Source organism: Geotrypetes seraphini, chromosome 4 (genome assembly GCF_902459505.1).
Source record: "Geotrypetes seraphini chromosome 4, aGeoSer1.1, whole genome shotgun sequence".
Classification (NCBI taxonomy): domain Eukaryota; kingdom Metazoa; phylum Chordata; class Amphibia; order Gymnophiona; family Dermophiidae; genus Geotrypetes; species Geotrypetes seraphini.
Window position 1 is genome coordinate 90,585,407 of NC_047087.1, and position 15,438 is coordinate 90,600,844.

The window sequence follows — 15,438 nt, forward strand, 5'->3', positions numbered from 1 at the left end:
GGGAAAATTTACCCCACCCTCCATAATTGGCCTTTGCAATGACACTAAAGCGATTCTAGGATTTTTATCAAGCCAAATAAATTTTGTCAAAATCCTATTTAATTTTTTATAAAAAGATTCCTGAAAAGAAAACTGGTAACATCCCCATTTGGTAACAAACTACAGGCAAAATCATCATTTTTACAGTTTGTACTCTTCTCCACCAAGATAAATGCAAAGGATTCCATTGCTCACTCAATTCTGTCACCTTTTGTAATAGACATTTTTCATTAATTTTCATTGTTTCATCCAGTGTTTTTGTAATCCAAATTCCTAAATATTTTATACTATCTTCCTTCCAAACAAAAGAAAATGCATCAAATAAACCTCTTGTACAATGTATATTCAATGGAAGAATTTCTGATTTATTCCAATTTATCTTATATCCTGAGAATTTTCCAAATCTCTCAATCAACTCAAGCAAACATGGAATGGTAGATTCTGGATTCCTCAAATACAGCAAGATATCATCTGCATACGCTGATACTTTATATTCTCTATCTGAATATGGTATACCTTGTATTTCCTTCACCTGTTGAATAGCCAATAATAAGGGTTACAAAACAATATCAAACAGCAAAGGAGACAAGGGACAACCTTGTCTAACCCCCCTCTGCAAATTAAAACGTTCCGAAAAAGTATTATTAATATATAACCTAGCAGTTGGGGAGCTATACAACATTTGTATTATTTGTATGAATCCCGAACCTATACCAAACCATTCCAATGCCTGATACATAAAGGTCCATTCCACTCTATCAAAGGCCTTCTCTGCATCCAAAGAAACAGAAAAAGTCGGATCTCTCATATTCTTTGTCAAATATAACATATGAAATGCCAATCTTGTATTATGAGACAAATGTCTTTGAGCAACGAATCCTGTTTGATGCATACCTATAATATAAGGGAGAGCTTTAGCCAATCTTAATGCTAATATCTTAGCTAGTAGTTTACCATCTACATTTATTAAAGATATTGGCCTATAGTTTCAAACCAAAGTGGGATCTTTATTTGGCTTTGGCAAAACAATAGTTAAAGATTCTGCCATAAGTTGAAACTGATAAAGATTTAATAAATAAGGCAATAGGAAATTTTGAAATGATTTATAAAACTCTACCGTATAACCATCACCACCTGGAGCGGATCCAACTCTAAGGGACTTCAAAGCTCTTCCTAATTCTTTTAGTGATATTGGCTCCTCCAAGCTTCGTTTTACATGTTCAGGAACTTTAGGACCCTCTAACATTTTCAAAAATTCTAAACCATCTTTTTCTTTATCTAAATAAGTCTCGGAAGAATAAAGAGATTTATAGAACTTTAAAAATTGTTTTAAAATAGGCTCAATTTGTGTAAAAGTTTCACCATTTTCATCCTTGATGGCAATTCATTTTGATTTTCTTTTTTTCGCTTTAAGATAATTTGCCAGTGTTCTTCCCGCCTTATTTGAGTTTCCATAATACAATGCTTGCTGAGAAAATAAATCTTTCCTAATCAATTTAGATGAAATCTCATTATATTTGCCCTTAACCTTTAGCAAATCCTGTTGAATAGAATATTCCCATTTTTCTATAAGTTTTGATTCTAAAAATTTAATCTCTTTCTCTAAGTTTAAAAATTGCTTTTTAACCTGTTTTTTAAGATAAGCAGAATATGAAATAATTTGTCCTCTCATTGATGCCTTAAAAGCATCCCATAATATTTCCATAGAGATTTCATCTTTATCATTCAATTGAAAATAATCCTTCATTTTTATTAGAAGATTCTCACAAAATATTGGATCAGCAAGCAATGTATTATCAAACCTCCAAATTGGTCTATTAATATTTTGATCTTCAACCTTAATTTCAATCCATACCCCACCATGATCAGATAAAATGATTGGATCAATGGCGGCTTGCGTCACTTGATGTATCAATTGATTTGAAATAAAAATATAATCTATTCTTGAAAAAGAGTTATGAACATGAGAACAAAAAGAAAATTCCCGTCCATCAAAATGAAGTAGTCGCCAAATATCTTTCAAATCACAAGATTGTACAAAATTATCTAATCCCAAAGATTTCATAATTCTTCTTGGGTTTTTATCCAATAGAGGATCCATAACAGCATTGAAATCCCCAGCTACTACTAAATTCAAAGTAGCCAGTGGCAAAATCAGTTGTTGAAGAGTCTTAAAAAATTCATTTTGGTTCGAATTAGGGGCGTATACATTAAACAGCGTCATGATAGCATTTCCCATGCTCATTTCCACATGTACCCACCTGCCTTGAGTATCTGACGCCTTTAATTTGAATGAAGCAGAACATTTTTTATTCACTAGAATAGCAACACCTGCCTTTTTCCCTATAGCTGAAGAGAAAAAACAATGTTTGACCCAACTACCTTCCAGCTTTCTAGATTCAATATTTGAGAGGTGGGTCTCCTGTATATAACAAATATCCGCATTTTGCAGTTTCTCTTGCAAAGTCAGGCACAATATGTATTTTTGCGTCCTGACATCTGAGATTTCTGTTCTCCTTGGCTAATTGACAAATTTCCATAGCATATTGATGCCTCAGGAGTCTAAAAATTAAAGTCCTTGGACCCGTTTGAGAGGATTTCCTTTGTGCTGGTATCCTGTGTGCCCTCTCGATCTCCAGTGGAGCATTGGATTTTAATGGCAGCACTTTAGCCAAGAACTGCTCCAGGAAAGTTACAGGTTCGTTTTTTTTCAACCCCTTCCGGCATTCCTATGATTCTTAAATTATTTCTTCTTGCGCGGTTCCAACTGTCTTCAAGGTCTCTTTTAATTTCTTCAACCTCCTTCCATACTAATTTACACTGTCTCATATCTGTATTTAATTGTTCAGCGTTTTCTTCCAAAATATTTATTCTGTTCTCAGTCACATCCACTCTTTTAGTAAGAATTGCAGCATCGTCCCCTACACTAACCATTAGGCTACTCCTCCAGGGGAAAAATTTCTTAACATTAAAACCCTTCAAACCTAACTGACTAATAATCACAGAAGGCACAGAAAAATATTGAAGGGGATAAACAAGATCCCTGAGGCACTCCTGTGCCAAAAGCTATGAAAACCATATATTACATCCATTGAGCAGGGAGTGAAAGACATTGAAGATAGGTGGAGAGGAAGAAAAGGATTTTCAGATGTGATGGGAGGTTAGAAGTGGGGTAAATTTTGAGAGAAGCAGAAAGAGAATACATATAATGTGTTACACTGAAACATTCACTTCTTCATTTTTTTCCCCCTTTTTCTTTCTTTTAAGGACTGGAGAATTCATGTGGACCAAATGCACCAACATAAAGAAGGAATTGAATCTTCTTTAAAGGAGACCAAGGTAAGTGTTACCCCTTGAGTTAGATAACAGAAAAGTCACAAGAGGTAAAAATCAGCCAAAGCAAAAAACTAATGACAACAATAAGCATCAGATAAAATGCAAGCCAACTCATTATACTTTTTACTTTTAAAATCTTTGTATGTTCAGGTTCACAAATGTCCATGCTATGCCATCCTCTGTTTATAGTACAAAAAATAAAGTCACCACATACATCAATATGCTTAGTAAGCTTATTTCTTACTTAGAACTCTGCTCAGAGACATGAAGGCTGATTACTCGGCCTCACCTACCAATCATTGCAGTGTTCAAAAAGAAAGCTTTTTATCTCCAATGCTCTTGCAGCTGTGGGCTGTGAGTTAAAAGGAAAATGGCATAGACAAGAGAAAATGCTGTTGCATTGTGCAGTTTCCTGGGGGTGGAGTACTCAGAGTTGGTGGAGACAGAAATCAAACCTGTCTCTGCTGGAATTGAATCTGTCCCCACCCATCTTTGCTGTAATCTAATCCGTCCCTGCCTGTCCCCATTCCTATACGCGACTGGCGGCTAACCCGGTAATCTTCCCTCTGACGCGTTTTATGTCAGAGAGGTTTCCCTCTGATGCAAAATGTGTCCGAGGAAAGATTTTCGGGTTAGCTTCCAGCTGCATTGTAGGAAGGAACGCTGCTATGACCTGAAGAGAGTGAGTACAGCTGGACCCGGAAGAAATTAATGCACTCACGGGAACCTCGAATTAACCATTTCCATCCCGAGGGGATCCTTATGGACTCCGCGGGATTCCCGTTGCCCCATGAAGCTCCTGAGGAAGGTTTGAGGTGGTTGAGAGGCTGCTGGGAAAAAAAACTTCTTTTTAAGGAGCCCTGTGAAGATAGTGGAACAGAGGAACTACCACCAGGGGAAGACTACAGTGCTGAGGGCCTTTCATAACGATGAGCTTCAGAAGCTTATTAGACAGGACTCTTCAGTTCTGATTAAAGAAGGATCCTCAGGAGAAACCAAGTAAAGATAAATGATTCGCTCCTGAAGGGCAATTAAGAAGCCGGCCCATTCCTTTCCCCTACCTCAAGTCATAATAGCCTTAGAATGGGACTTTCCAGATGCCACTTTAAGATAGGGTAGTCCATGGCGCCCCTTTCCCCATTCTGGTAGAGAACCTTTAATGGAGAGGAGAAGCTTGATGTGGTAATAGTAGCAATCGGGAAGGGGGCTATAATCCCAGTGGAAGGGGCATGTAGGAGAGATTCTTCAAATGGCACTCAGATATAAGCACTGAAAAAATAGGTGTCGGGAAGTGCTGTTCTATAAAGGGTGTGCACTCTTTATAGAATAGTGCATGATGCTGATTCCTGCACCTAACTTTAGGTGGCAGACTTAAGCCTGCTGAAATCTGATGTAAAAGCTAGAGCCCAAGAGTCACACTTTTTTAGAACCCTCTTTTTATTTGCGCAGTAGTAGAGTTAGATGCAATGCCTTATAGTCTTTATCTGCTGTCATTTTCTATGTTTCTACCTGTATGATAGTTTTACACTATATTACTGACATGGTACACTTAGAGCCTTTTGCGCTTTTTATGCAAACCTATTTTTTGAAATTTGTGAAAATAGACAGCTTATACAAGTTAATTCAAACATACACATCTGTTCCCAGAAACCCTCCTTTTCCAGCAACCAGACTAAACAATAGGTCTGGACTCTTATGTACCTTTCACACTTTAATGTTCAAAATGGTTTCCTAGGGCTATCTTGACAAACTTCAAAATGAAATCAGCAAAACCCTAGAGAAAGTGGGCAGTCGGGAGAAGTACATTAATAATCAGCTGGAACACTTAGTCCAGGAATACCGAGCGGCTCATGCCCAACTGAGCGAGGTAATGTATTGCGTCACGTTACAGAGAAGTTCCTTGTATTTGACCACATCCAAAACTTGTTGATTTCAGCGTTTATTTTCTAACACCAGCCACTGTAGACTCTTTATACCCAAATGACAGCGTTGTTGCATATGCAGATACCAATATTGAGTATTTGGGTATAGTGCAGTCTCTGGCACTTATCCAGGTACCTAGATAAAGTTAGGACAGACTTTTTGATGCTCTAACTTTACCTGGATAGTTAACTAGTTAGTGGACTAAATATTGCCACTAACTGAGTAACTTCCAGCATTGCCTAGAATCCATCCTAATCTGCCCCAGGACTGCCTAGATAATTCCAAGGCGAGCCGATCAGATTTCAATGTCATTATTTGTGTGCATGCCACTGAAAATCTGGATAGGACCTGGTCAGTGGAACTTTTTTTTTGGATAGGAGCAATTCCTACTCAGATAAAGTGCCACTGAATATCAGGCCTAGCATAAAGAAATATAATACTTTCCAGAAAAAAATAGTTTTCAGAAACTGATTATTTTTCCTGAAAAGTTATAATTTTTTAATTTTTTTAATTTTGCCTCTATTCATTTGTTTTTGTTGGGGTTTTTTTTCCCAATTCTTTATTCTTTTTTAAAACTTACAATAAGTGTAACAGTAAATACATCATTTTATACTCAAATATCACACTTAATATTCTATTAATGTCCATTACAGAATTAATCCCCCCTCCCCCCTAATCAATCACAATTTCCAACACGTAAAATATTTATCATAAACCCCATATCTATATATCAAAATTTATTATCTTACCAGACCTCCCCCCTCCCAGATGTGCATTTTTAAAGGGAAAAATAATATTTAGACATTACAATATTTTGTTAGTGGCTTCCAGGTCTCCTGAAATTTCTTAAAACACCCTTTCTGAGTAGCTAATGTTCTTTCCATTTTATACATATATATATATGACATAAGGAATTCCACCCAAAACTATAGTTAAGCCTCTTCCAATCTTTCCAATTGCTCGTAATTTGTTGTATGGCAACTCCTGTCATAATTAGTAAAAGCCTGTTGTTTTTAGATAATATTTGGCTTTTAGCCCTCATTGACATGCCAAATAACACAGTATCAAAAGACAATGCCACTGGATTTATTTGGCTCCATATTGATTTCCAAAAAGCCAAAATAAATGGACAATAGAACAATAAATGATCTAAAGTCCCTGCTTCAAGATGACAATACCAACATCTATTTGACTTAGAGCTATCCAACTTTTGTAAACGAACAGGGGTCCAGAATGCTCTGTGTAACAGAGAAAAACACGTTTGTCTCATAGATGCCGACACTGTACATCTTATCCTCTAAGTCCAAATTCTTGTCCATTGAGACGCAGAAATTTGATGCTTAATCTCAATACTCCAAATGTCCCTAAGACCAGTTTTTGGTTTCTTATTTATAAATCCAGCTATCAATTTATACCACTGTGCGGCCTGATGTCCCAGGAAGTCCACCTGAAAGCATAAGAATTCCAAACTATATTGATTATTTAAATTTTTCCATTCAGGGAACCCCGCCTGAATGGCATGCTTCAGTTGCAACCATCTAAAACTTTGTGATTTATTAAGTTCAAATTTATGTTACAACTGTGAAAATTCGAGCAGCTTACCATTCGAGCAGCTAACCATCATCTAAAATACGTATTCCTGCTATCATCCAGTACTTTCAGATGACCTTAAATCCACCAATTTGAAGTTATAATCTTAATTTCTTCATTAATTCAATATTAACTTGTTAGTTTTTGGAATCAGCTTCCTTTGAGACTTCATGTTTGTGGGCATTATCTTTGGTTTTGGAAACTGTTGAAATCTTTGTGGTTTTCTTCATAAATTATTCTTAACTGAGTTCAATTCTGTAATATAAATCTTCTGCTCCAATTTTGTAATTTCTGGATAAGTTGGTCCAGTTTTCTTTTTGTTATCTGTCCTTGATCTAATTAGATAAAGGTGGAAGAGAAAAATCTATATAACATAACATCTTAAAAATTAGCTATTTCTTTGCAATTGAAATATCTTCAAATGCATGTGTGTGGTAAAAGCTAACTATTTCCAATGATTTTTTAATAAAAAAAAGTCCAGTGGCCATATATACATAAAATATGTAGGGCCACAAGTGGCTAATATCTCGCTGCCGGAATTCATATCCAGATGTTTACTTCCAAAAACGAAACCACATCTGATAGCTGCTCTTTGAATTTTTCTAGTTCTATTAGTGTCTTCAAACACAAGCACTTGTGATAAAGAAATGACAGCTCTTTAGTCTCTCTCCATCTGCTGGCTGACAAGTATAGCCAATGCATTCTGGACTGATCTGGTTATACTCGAGGAAAGAGAATTAACCAAAAAATTTCCATTTATTTTAATATTTCTTTGCCAGTCATCTTAATTTTCTTACTTTTACAGGCAAGAGAGCGCTACCAGCAAGCAAGTGGAGGAGTCACGGATAGGACCAGAGTTTTGGCTGAGGTACTTGTTCACAAATTTCTTTAATTGTTCAGTTTTATGCAGTTAAATCCAAAACTCAATTTTTATTTTTTTTTCCCAAATTCTTTATTCATTTATCCATCTTACATCAAGAACATAGTATTACATCATTTAAATCTCGTACACATCACTTGTATTTCTTCTAACATCATATTAAAAACATAAATTTATACCCTCCCCATCCCCCCTTCCCACAAATATTTTAAGCAAAAATATCATATAAATATTATATTCTTATCTATTGATCAAACCATTAATATAACTTTATATCCTCCCCCCTCCCCCTATGTATGAGAGTACTTTCTGTGAATAATGGTGTCTAATCATTGCAATAATTTGTCAATGGCCCCCAAATCTTTTTAAAATTGTTATAATTCCCTCTTTGTATGGCAATTGTTCTTTCCATTTTGTAAATGTGGCACAGCGAATTCCACCAGAAGGTAGTTACCGTATTTTCACGCATATAATGCGCGCGTTATATGCGAGTGCACATTGTACAATTTTTTTTTACATGGTTCCCCCCCCCGATGTCCGATTCATCCCCCAGCCCTGAAAGTCTGATGCCCCACCCCAAAGGACTGCTGGCCCCCCCACCCTGAAGGACCGCTCGCACCCCCCCCTGACATCCGATTCATCCCCAGCCCCCCCGCATGGAGAAGCAGCCTACCGTTGGTTCCCGATGCCAGTGAGCCCTGCTGCTTCCTCTGCCGGCGGTCCTGCCCCTTCTCTGAGCCCTGCGCTGCTTCCTCTGCCGGCGGTCCCGCCCTTTCTCTGACCCGCTGTGCTACTCTTAAAAAACGTACGTTAAAGAATAGGCAGATTCAGCAGAACATCCTTTATCCCAGGACAAGCAGGCAGCATATTCTTGACTGATGGGTGACGGCACCGACGGAGCCCCGGTACGGACAATTTTAGAGTGATTGCACTCTAAGAACTTGGAAAGTTCTGGTAGGCCGCACCGCGCACGCGCGAGTGCCTTCCCGCCCGACAGAGGCGCGCGGTCCCCAGTTTCTTAGTTTCCGCGGAGCTAAGAAGACGCGTTTCCTCAACGGCTGTTGAAGAAATATTTTTTCGATCTTCCCGCTCGCGTAAACCTTTGTTTTAATAAAGGTTTCTTTATTTCTTTATTCTTTTCCTTTTTCAAAAAAAAAAAAAAAAAAACTTAGTTGTTTTTTCTCTCTTTTTTCGTTTCGCCCCGGCGGGGCCTGTTGCCACAATCGAAGCCTCGGCTTTCCATTTGGCAGAGGCTGTCTTTACTTTCATGCCCCCTCAGCCCGGGTTTAAAAAGTGCCAGCGGTGCGCTAGGCCAATCTCACTGACAGACCCACATAACTGGTGTCTGCAGTGTCTTGGTCCAGTGTCAGCGTCCACTTGCACCCGCTGTGCAACTTTGAAAAAACGAACACTTAAGAACCGCCAAATCCAGCAGCGGTTGCTATTCGGTGCCGAGATGTCCGATTCCAATGTACCGGCACCGACATCGATTGCATCTCAATCGGCACCGACTTCATCGACACCGCGCGATACCGTGCCGGCGTCGCAACCAGCAGGTAAGCCGGCTAAGAAGCCTTCCCCGCTGGAGCGTCCTCCGGTCTCTACTGCAGTGAGTCCAATCCTGCCGACCTCGAGGCGCCCACGGAAGCGCTCCGCTCCGATTGAAGTTAGCCCCTCGACATCGGGTTCTTCATCGGAGTGTCGAGCGGCACCCAAGGTACCGCAGAAGAAAAAGGCGGTACCGGTGCCTTCACTGGACGAGCGCATTGCCGCCGTTCTGCAGGTACAGCTGAGAGAGCAACTCCAACAGCTACTACCTGCCTTTTTGCCCCAGAACCTTCCAGTTCCGGTACGGTCGGAGCCACCGGTGCCGATAGTGGAACGCCCTCTTTTATCGGCATCCACTTTATCGGTACCGGGTCTTACCACCTCATCGACCTCGATGCCGGTTTTAGCTCCAGAGCCTAAATCTCACCACCAGGCGGTACAAACCTCGGTACCAGCACAACAGGTTACATCGCCTGGTACCGTATCCATGAGGTCGGGTAAGTCCACACATAAAACCCGACACCAGGAACCCTCCACACCAGAGTCTCGACACCATGGCTCTCAGGTTAGGGATCCTGATTTGTGGGGTGATTCTGAAGAGCCCTTTCTATCCGAAGGTGAATGCTCTTCTGATGAGGAGGAACGCCTTGTTACCAATCCCTCTTCTCATCCAGATTCCGCATCTTTTCCTTCTTTTCTAAAGGAAATGTGTGAATCTTTGTCTATTCCCTTGGAGGCTGAGTCAAAGAAATCTAAGGCATTTCTTGATGCATTGGACTTTGACCAGCCTCCAAGGGAATTTCTTAAACTTCCTCTCCATGATATATTGAGAGAAACGTTTTATAAAAATCTTGAAACTCCCCTGACTGTCCCTGGAGCCCCTCGAAAACTGGACTCTTTATACAGGGTGATACCTATTCCTGGGTTTGATAAACCCCAACTCCCGCATGAGTCTCTTTTAGTGGAGTCCACTTTAAAGAAATCAGCGGGAGCTAATGTGTATGCCTCAGTCCCTCCTGGCAGAGAAGGGAAATCAATGGACAAATTTGGCAAGCGGCTATATCAAAATGCCATGCTTGCCAACAGATCAGGAAATTATGCTTTTCATTTCTCATTTTATTTGAAGCATTTAATCCAAACAATTTCTACCTTTGAGAAATATCTGCCTGATCGCAAAAAATCTGCTTTTAACACTTGTACCTCCTCTCTTCTCCAGTTGAGGAAGTTCCTAGTAAGGTCAATTTATGACACCTTTGAATTGACTTCTAGAGCCACGGCTATGTCAGTGGCTATGCGCAGGTTGGCATGGCTCAGGGTCTCAGAGTTGGAGGTAAACCACCAAGACCGTCTAGCAAATGCACCTTGCTTAGGGGATGAGCTGTTTGGTGATTCCATGGATTCCACCACACAGAAGCTATCGGCGCATGAGACACGTTGGGATACTCTCCTAAAGAATAAAAAGAAGACTCCCCCTACTAGGCCTTTCCGACAACAATCGGCCTACCAACGCCGCTATGCTGCTCGTCCCTTGCCTCAGGCTACTCAACAGCCTAGACGACAACGACAACAACAACGTCAACCTCAGAGGCAGGCGCAGCAGCAACAGAAACCTCCGCCACCTCAAAAGTCTACTCAACCCTTTTGACGTGTTTCTCCTGAGCATAGCCAATATCATACCATCTGCCCATCTCCCCCAACCGATAGGAGGGCACCTGACCCATTATCTCAGTCGGTGGGAGATCATTACATCCGACCAATGGGTCCTAAACATCATCCGCCACGGCTACTCTCTCAACTTCCAGACTTATCCCGATCAAAGTCTACCAAAAGAGTCTGCTTTGAACACTCTCTCTCCTGATACAAGAGGTTCAATCCCTCCTTCTTCTAAACGCCATAGAAGAAGTTCCTCTAGACCAGAAAGGTCAGGGATTTTACTCCCGTTACTTTCTAGTTCCAAAGAAAACAGGAGATCTCAGGCCCATCTTAGATCTTCGAGATCTCAACAAATGCTTGGTCAAGGAGAAATTCAAGATGCTTTCTTTAGCAACTCTTTATCCTCTTCTCAATCAGGGCGAATGGCTATGCTCCCTCGACCTCAAGGAGGCTTACACTCATATTCCCATTCATCTAGCCTCCAGACAGTATCTCCGCTTCATGATCAATCACTGTCATTACCAATACAAAGTTCTCCCCTTCAGACTTGCTTCATCTCCAAGAGTGTTCACCAAATGTCTAATTGTGGTGGCTGCTTTCCTTCGTTCACATCATCTGCAAGTTTTCCCTTACCTGGACGATTGGTTGATAAAGGCCAATTCTCCTCAAACAGTGCTACTGGCCACCAATCAAACCATCTTGTTCTTACAGATTCTGGGGTTCGAGGTCAATTTTCCCAAATCTCATCTCATCCCCACTCAGAGACTTCAATTCATTGGAGCGGTGCTGGACACGATCCTCATGAGAGCATTCCTGCCGTCCAACCGGCTCCACACTCTTCAAGTTTTGTGTCAAGAGGTTCTTCCTCAAAGTTCCATCTCTGCCAAACAAATGATGATACTATTGGGACACATGGCTTCAACAGTACATGTCACCCCTCTGGCACGTCTTCACCTGCGCACACCTCAATGGACCCTTGCTACCCAGTGGTCCCAAGCGACGGATCCTTGCTCACGTCACATATCTGTGACATCATCTCTTCGTCAGTCTCTACAATGGTGGTTGGTATCCTCAAATCTATCCAGAGGTCTTCTGTTCCATCTACCTCCTCATCAACTGGTCATCACAACCGATGCCTCCAGGTATGCTTGGGGAGCTCATTTGAACGAGTTCCAAACTCAAGGCCTGTGGACAGCCCAGGAGAAGAAGCATCACATCAATTTCCTGGAACTCAGAGCGATGTTTTATGCCCTCAAGGCTTTCCAACATCTTCTCTTCCCTCAAGTTCTGCTCCTGTGCACAGACAATCAGGTGGCGATGTACTACATCAACAAGCAAGGTGGAACGGGTTCTCGCCTCTTGTGCCAAGAAGCCCAGAAAATCTGGACTTGGGCCATAGATCATCATCTATTTCTGAAAGCGATTTACATTCAGGGAGAAAAGAATTCCTTAGCAGACAAACTCAGCAGAATTCTCCAACCTCACGAGTGGACACTCGATCCTGTAACTCTTCAGTCCATCTTCGTTCAATGGGGCACTCCTCAGATAGACCTCTTTGCAGCTCCTCACAATCACCAGCTGCCCCTTTTCTGCTCCAGACTCTACTCGCCTCACCGCCTGGCAGCGGATGCGTTTCTCCTAGATTGGTCAAATCTGTTCCTGTATGCTTTCCCTTCTCTCCCTCTCATGTTGAGGACCTTATTCAAGCTCAAGAGGGAAAGAGCCACCATGATTCTGATAGCTCCGAGGTGGCCCAGGCAACATTGGTTCTCCCTTCTACTTCAACTCAGTTCCAGAGAACCTTTTCTTCTGCCACTGTATCCTTTTCTGCTTACACAGCATCAGGAAACCCTTCTACATCCCAACCTCCAGTCTCTGCACCTGACAACTTGGTATCTCTCGGGCTGACTTCGAGTGATTCCCTTTTGTCTCAGCCTGTTCGTTCAATTCTGAATGCCTCCAGGAAGCCGGCCACTCTGCAATGTTACCATCAGAAGTGGACACGTTTTTCTTCCTGGTGTCTTCTTCATCATCATGATCCCACTTCCCTTGCAGTGGAGACCTTGTTGGACTATCTTCTTTCGTTGTCAGACTCTGGTCTCAAATCCACTTCAATCAGAGTCCACCTCAGTGCTATTGCGGCTTTTCATGAGCCAGTCCATGGAAAAATCCTCTCAGCTCGTCCCTTGGTGTCCAGGTTTATGCGGGGTCTTTTTAATGTGAAACCACCTCTTAAAGCCCCTCCTGTTATCTGGGATCTCAATGTAGTTCTATCCGCTTTAATGAAGCCTCCATTTGAACCCTTGGCTACAGTTTCTTTCAAGTTCCTCACTTGGAAGGTACTTTTCCTTATTGCTCTTACCTCTGCCAGGAGGGTCAGTGAGCTACATGCACTAGTTGCGGATCCACCTTTTACAATCTTTCATCATGACAAGGTGGTTCTGCGTACACATCCAAAGTTTCTCCCTAAGGTTGTCTCTGATTTTCATCTCAACCAATCCATTGTTCTGCCTGTCTTCTTTCCGAAACCTCACTCGCATTCTGGAGAACAGGCTCTACATACTTTGGACTGTAAGAGGGCTCTAGCTTACTATTTAGAGCGTACTAAGCCCCACAGATCAGCTCCCCAGCTCTTCCTGTCATTTGATCCAAATAAATTGGGTCGTCCTGTTTCTAAACGTACGTTGTCTAATTGGCTAGCAGCGTGCATTTCATTCTGTTATGCTCAGACCGGACTGACACTGGAAGGTTCTGTCACTGCCCATAGAGTCCGAGCTATGGCAGCATCTGTAGCTTTCCTCCGTTCTACTCCTATTGAGGAAATCTGCAAGGCTGCTACTTGGTCCTCAGTTCATACTTTTACATCTCATTATTGTCTGGATGCTTTTTCCAGACGGGATGGACACTTCGGCCAATCTGTTTTGCAAAATTTGTTTTCCTAATGGCCAACCTTCCCTCCATCCCTCTTTTTGTTAGCTTGGAGGTCACCCATCAGTCAAGAATATGCTGCCTGCTTGTCCTGGGATAAAGCACAGTTACTTACCGTAACAGGTGTTATCCAGGGACAGCAGGCAGATATTCTTGCGTCCCTCCCACCTCCCCGGGTTGGCTTCTTAGCTGGCTTATCATAACTGGGGACCGCGCGCCTCTGTCGGGCGGGAAGGCACTCGCGCGTGCGCGGTGCGGCCTACCAGAACTTTCCAAGTTCTTAGAGTGTAATCACTCTAAAATTGTCCGTACCGGGGCTCCGTCGGTGCCGTCACCCATCAGTCAAGAATATCTGCCTGCTGTCCCTGGATAACACCTGTTACGGTAAGTAACTGTGCTTTTTGGCACCGGATCTGCCATGGAGTCTGCCACACCATTGACGGCGCCGCTAAAGTCGGCACCGACTTCCTCCACACCGCCTGATCCTTCCTCGGGGTCGATGGCGTCAGGTAAGCCGGCTAAGAAGCCTTCCACTTCCCTTGAGCGCCCTCCTGCCACGGCGGCGACACCGGTCCTCCCGGCATCCAGCCGACCCCGTAAACGCTCCGCCCCGATTTCGGTGAGTGCCTCGTCATCGGCCTCCTCATCGCCGGGGCGTAGAGCAGCACCTATGGTACCGAAAAAGAAAAAAGCGGTACCGGTGCCTCCTCTGGACGACCGCATTGCGGCCATACTCCAAACTCAATTACAGGAGCAGCTACAGCAACAACTACAGCATCTGTTGCCAACAATATTGGCCCCGCTCCTTCCGGTACCGGACCAGCCCGAACCTCGCACCATACCACCGGAGTCAACTCCATCGGTACCATTAAACACGTCCATGTCGGTGCTCGCGGCGGAACCCATCAACCCTCTCGTGCAACTGCACTCTGATGCCGATCCTCTCCGACATCGGGACCGTCGCCAAGCCGACCGAGACCGGCACCGCTCCTCTTCCCCCGGTACCGTCTCCATGCATTCTGGCAAATCTCTCTCTAAGACTCGCCACGCAGAACCATCCACACCACCGTCCCGTCCTATACACACCGACGTCAGGGACCCGGACCTCTGGGAAGATTCCCAACCCGGTACCGACGATGAGGCTTCTTCAACCGACGAGGAGCCCTCCACAATCGATACCGGTTCCAAGCCTGAACAATCCTCGTTCACCAAATTTCTTTGGGAAATGTCAGCGGCTCTCTCTATCCCATTAGAATCTGACTCTAAGAAGTCACAGGCTTTCTTAGATGCCCTAGACTTCGAGCAACCCCCCAAAGAATTCCTAAAGTTACCCGTCCACGACATCTTACGGGAAACTTTGTACAAGAATTGGGAGAACCCTCTCTCGGTACCGGGGGCCCCTAGAAAACTGGATAGTCTCTACATGGTCATCCCTATCCCGGGGTTTGACAAACCCCAACTACCCCATGAATCTCTTCTTGTCGAATCCACCTTGAAGAAAACCCAGGGATCCAGTATTTATGCTTCTACCCCTCCTGGCA

At 42.7% G+C, this 15,438-nt stretch overlaps 1 protein-coding gene across 2 annotated transcripts in view; it reads left to right on the forward strand.

Moving 5' to 3' along the window:
• IFT57 (intraflagellar transport 57) overlaps positions 1–15,438 on the forward strand; it is an 84,334-nt gene that overhangs the window by 42,609 nt on the left and 26,287 nt on the right. For both annotated transcript variants that reach the window (XM_033943420.1, XM_033943419.1), the window contains exons 7-9: positions 3,307–3,378; positions 5,111–5,242; positions 7,694–7,756. In XM_033943420.1, coding sequence (XP_033799311.1) covers positions 3,307–3,378; positions 5,111–5,242; positions 7,694–7,756 — 267 coding nt within the window. The remainder of the gene's footprint in view (positions 1–3,306; positions 3,379–5,110; positions 5,243–7,693; positions 7,757–15,438) is intronic.